The 4,557-nt window shown below is 36.6% G+C and overlaps 1 protein-coding gene across 1 annotated transcript; it reads right to left on the reverse strand.

Annotated features, from left to right (window-relative positions):
- Positions 1-1,269: 1,269 nt before the first annotated feature.
- LOC138059886 (uncharacterized) lies at positions 1,270-3,051 on the reverse strand. Its single transcript, XM_068905535.1, has one exon. The coding sequence runs from the start codon at positions 2,884-2,886 to the stop codon at positions 2,182-2,184; it is 705 nt and encodes a 234-aa protein (XP_068761636.1). The 5' UTR covers positions 2,887-3,051; the 3' UTR covers positions 1,270-2,181.
- Positions 3,052-4,557: the final 1,506 nt, after the last annotated feature.

Below are 4,557 nucleotides of genomic sequence, written 5' to 3' on the forward strand. Positions count from 1 at the left end.
GGACATTTCATCAATATCTATATAATAAACAGAACATTACATGACCGCTTGGGGATACGAATTTTATCTTCGAGTGCTGAAAGTATCTCTCACGAGTGAGCGAAGCGAACGAGTGAGAGATACTTTCAGCACTCGAAGATAAAATTCGTATCCCTGCGCGGTCGTGTAATATCCTCTATATCTCTGTGTGGTAATGTGATCGCCGATACGTCGTTCACGTTTTTCTGCACGTGGTAACTGGTCAACATTTGTTTGGCCTGAGAAGAACGCTTTAGATCCCTACAAGATGGTGAATCAGAGTATGGCGATCGACAAGCAATAATCAGATTGAATTTGACTATCAGTATATTATAGACTACTTATATTATATTGAAGAACCAAAATGAAGATCTAATGCTCGTGATAGTTTCAGCGATTATAAAACTGTAAATTTGTGCATTGCTTGGGTAAATTAATGCAGTGGTCAAATAAAAACGGCGAATTAGTTGGATCAGTAAATCACATCAGTCCCGCCTCCACTGAAAACAGTTCTTTCAAGGACACTCGGTTAGTTTAGATTGACTGATAGCATTTCCTTAACCGCGGTGTCATTTTCAGTGACCATGTTTCTCAATTAGGGATATTCGAAGATATTATATCGTGTTTGTCTTAATCGAAGTAATCAATAAAGGTACAGGATTTATCAAGGATAGATCAAGGATAGATCAGTAGCTTCTGAAAAGAAGAAAATCGGGACCTTTCAGGCAGCAAAATGACCTTGGAAGTTCTTGAAACACTGCATTGAAATGACATTCCTTTGGTCAAAGAAGCGATGGCAGCAAAACTGATTATGGACGACTGTATGAATATAAGGCTTGGTAAGTGCCAACCAAATTAACTTGCAAAAATAGAAGGATTGATGAGAAAATACAGCTTTAGAATTTAAGAGAATTTGGTTGTTTTTCTCTGTGTAGGAGCAAGTATTCTCTGGATTGCTTTACCTGTCTTGTTAACTTTGCAACACGTACGTCATCCGTAGATTTTATAGATATTCTCATGCAGTGATTCTGAAAAATGCATTCGCCGCCATTTAATCAGTCAAAATTTTAAAAAAAGTGAAGTTTGGTAGGAATAATTCGCGTTTTCGTATCTTTAATTTAATGTTCGCGTCGATCGTGCAGTTGAATTTTCATCATGATTTGCGCTATCTTCTTTGCGTATTGAAAAATTAAACATGTAGGCGTGTCATGCTTTTCGAAATTTGATCGGTTCTGTCAATATGGCTACCTATGGTGTTAATCATCAAAGATGATTGGTTCAATTTTTTATTCAATTTATTTGGTTTTTCAATGCTAGAAGTAAACAGTTGTACTCAGGTTTGTTCAAACAAACAATTAACAGATATAAAATAACGTGAAAATATATGCCGAAGTAAGCTAGGGTTGACTGGAAATTTGAAAGCTATTTACATGTCTTTCTCTCGCCTCTTCAAATGAGGAGTTTTCTTCTTGAGTATCAAAAGATATGTGATTGGCTCCAGAATTTTCAGCCAATCAGAGAGTTTCTAGCTCAACCGCATTAATTATCTCGCCATAGCTTCCGGCCATTAAATTGGCGCTGCCAACCTGCATTTTCTTTGGGATTTGATGAGCTTATATTGGTTCTCAGCGTCTCTTAGGATTGGTGCAATTAATTAATTAGGTTTTGCTTTCACGACACTTTAAAACCACTCCATCAAAATAATTTTAAAACACTCAAATTGTCAATAGTAGTAGCCCAAGTAATAAAAAAAACCCGAAAAGTAAACACTTGAACAAAGTCCATTGGAAGTGTGGTTATTAGTTTTGCCGCATTAAAATTTTATATCTGAACATACATTTAACAGTTTGAGGTTATTAATGCCAGAGAAAGAGTGGTTTATGAATAAATACAATATGCAAACATAATTTTTTTTTGTCTAATTAGAAATCGCAAAACCACTGCGAAATCGTCTCAATTCGGGTTTTAGGCAGACATTAATATATATTTTAAGTTAATGGTAGCTATAAATCAGTTTGATGCATTTTCCCGATAATTTTTCCAGAGTCATGAATTTTCGTATTTCGTGGAGAATATTAAGCGGATGTTAGGATAGATTAAACATGTTTTTTTTCCATCACCAACATTTACAAGGATCTATACGATATTCACTCGCTGTTCCGTTCACAATTCCAACAATTCTGCCAGCATTTGATCAAGTTCCTGCTCAGAGGCGCTAGTTGCTAGTTTTCGGCCCCGGTTCGCTTTGCATGAAAACTTTGAGTTTAGGCCTTTCTTATCTTTATCATCGTCATGTAACTCTTGTCGCATAAGTTGCTCAACCAAAGAATCAGAGCTTCCTTTCGCACTAGCTGAGTTAATTCTAGATTGCCGCCCTCCGTTTCCTTCGCTGCTGTTCTCAACGACTTGAAGCAACTCTTTCAGTTCTTCGTTGCGTTTTTCAACGTCGACAAAAAACTGGTTCAATTCCTCGTCTGGGGGAATTCCTTCATTACCAGCAAAAAGGGTTCGTTTTTTATCATATTTTGACGATGGATTGTACTTACTTTGGTCATCAATTTCGTTCAAAATTCTATCCATATCCTCGTCTTTAGCAAAACTCTCAGCTCTTGAAAACATTTTGTCTGAGTCCCGCTTCTTTGCGTTCTTTAACGAAGGATAATTGTTTCGATTCTCGATTTCCTGCAGAATTTGGTCCATGTCCTCGTCATTGGCCAGACTTTCATCGCTCGAGGTATTTGGGTTTGAGGTGTTTAATGATGGCTGCTTACAAATTGTCTGCTTATCCGCCATTGATCGCTTCGAAGTTCTGAACATTACCTCGATGCCAATATCCCATCTGACGGGCTCATGCAATTTTGCTTCCATGTCTTCACAAACATCGACAGCCTATAATCCACGGCTATTAGGGAAGAAACGAACGACCCCTGAGTACATTTCCTACTGGCTACCTCAAAGTAGACGTATTATTAATTAGTGGCAGTTCTTAGGTCCTCTTAAACGTGACCATTTGAAGAGTTTCACAACTTTTTAGCAGGTGGCACCTGCTCAAAAAATTGCTAACGACATTCACTCATTTTTAATCGACAACAATATAAATTGCTTTCGCCTCCTCAAAGAAATCGTTTGTCCAATAGAATTTTACTTTTTTCCTTGTCAGTGACTTTCAATAATAAAACGCAACAAAGATTTCAGCCAAAATTTATTTATTAAGTTTTTTGCTTCTGCTTCAGTGTATGCGTGTTACAAAACAAAATCAACAACCGGTTTGTTCATCTCTTGAATAGCTTGTCGCATCAAACATGTTTGTAGATATATACACCATCAATGCAGCTTTAACGCCAAATAATTAATTGGAAGACTCTTTTTTCATAAATATAAATATTTGGATAAATTCCTATGAACAGGACAGCATGCGGTTCGTGAGTGTAAATTGAAAACTGTACATGTAGGATACTTCGTAATAAAAAAATGTAAATTTTAAAAACCAAAAATTTTACGAATAATTTCTCAGGTTCCTGGGTCCGTTTATCTTCCATCCATTCAATTTTTATCAAAATAAAACCTTGAAATTTACGAAATACTAATCTTGATTTCCAATTTTTTTAATTTTTAGAGAAACAAAAATGATAGGTGCATTTTTAGTTATCCTTTGTTTGGGCCTTTAACATTAGGAATGAAGCTTTTTTACCTTTGTTTTGGATTTAATGAGAACACTCGAGAAAGACACAGCAGGAATCCGGCGTTTTCGCCTGGCAACATTTCCCGGGAAGAGTGTAGTGTTCGTGGAATGAGATTACGTTACGAATAGTGCTGGACCCAGACCCATTTTGAGAGTTTTTTCACAAGGTGTTGTCAGTAAATGAGGGCGATATTTGCCGACTTTGAAAATTCATAAAAATGGAGGTTTTAAGAAACCAAGTAAAAGAATTTTTGCGAAATCCTTTAGATTCCAGCTAAAACAAATTTGGGGAGGTTATAGGCAGTTAAATGCTTGGAAAACATGTTCGAAGAAATTAAATAGAGGAAACTGGAATTTTCTAATCTCGATGGGGTAGAAATGTTGGTTCGAAAAATAGAACCATTCCTTGTTTACACTGCGCTGCAAAACAAGTTGAGGTGCAAAGAAAACTCAACGACTTTAATCGGTGAAAACCTAGGGGAATTCTCACCATCTAATTAGCTATCAAGCATTCGGATTGCGACTATAAAACGAGGCTGCCCGATATTGCAGCGTAGCAAAACGTGACCGGTTTTCGCGATTAATAAATAACATGAGTGACAAATTACTTCTTAATTATAATTTCTGTGAAACTGCAATGTTGCCATGACAACTTTTCCAACGGTGCCAAAATGGCGGACAGGTTTGAAAATTAAGAACTAATTTGTCACGTATGATATTAATAGCAAATCAAATGGTATCCTCGTGAAATAGGCTAGTTTCGAATTGTGCAGCAACATCAGAATAGAGTCGAGGTTCAGGGGAATAATTTGCATTTTCCTTTGTTTTGAACAAAACAAAAGGCTAAGTATTCCCCT

This window comes from Montipora capricornis, chromosome 8 (assembly GCF_036669925.1).
Source record: "Montipora capricornis isolate CH-2021 chromosome 8, ASM3666992v2, whole genome shotgun sequence".
Lineage (NCBI taxonomy): Eukaryota > Metazoa > Cnidaria > Anthozoa > Scleractinia > Acroporidae > Montipora > Montipora capricornis.

Bases quoted from the DNA above. Each gene is read 5' to 3' on its own strand.
- LOC138059886 (XM_068905535.1), bottom strand. From the start codon at position 2,886: ATGGAAGCAAAATTGCATGAGCCCGTCAGATGGGATATTGGCATCGAG.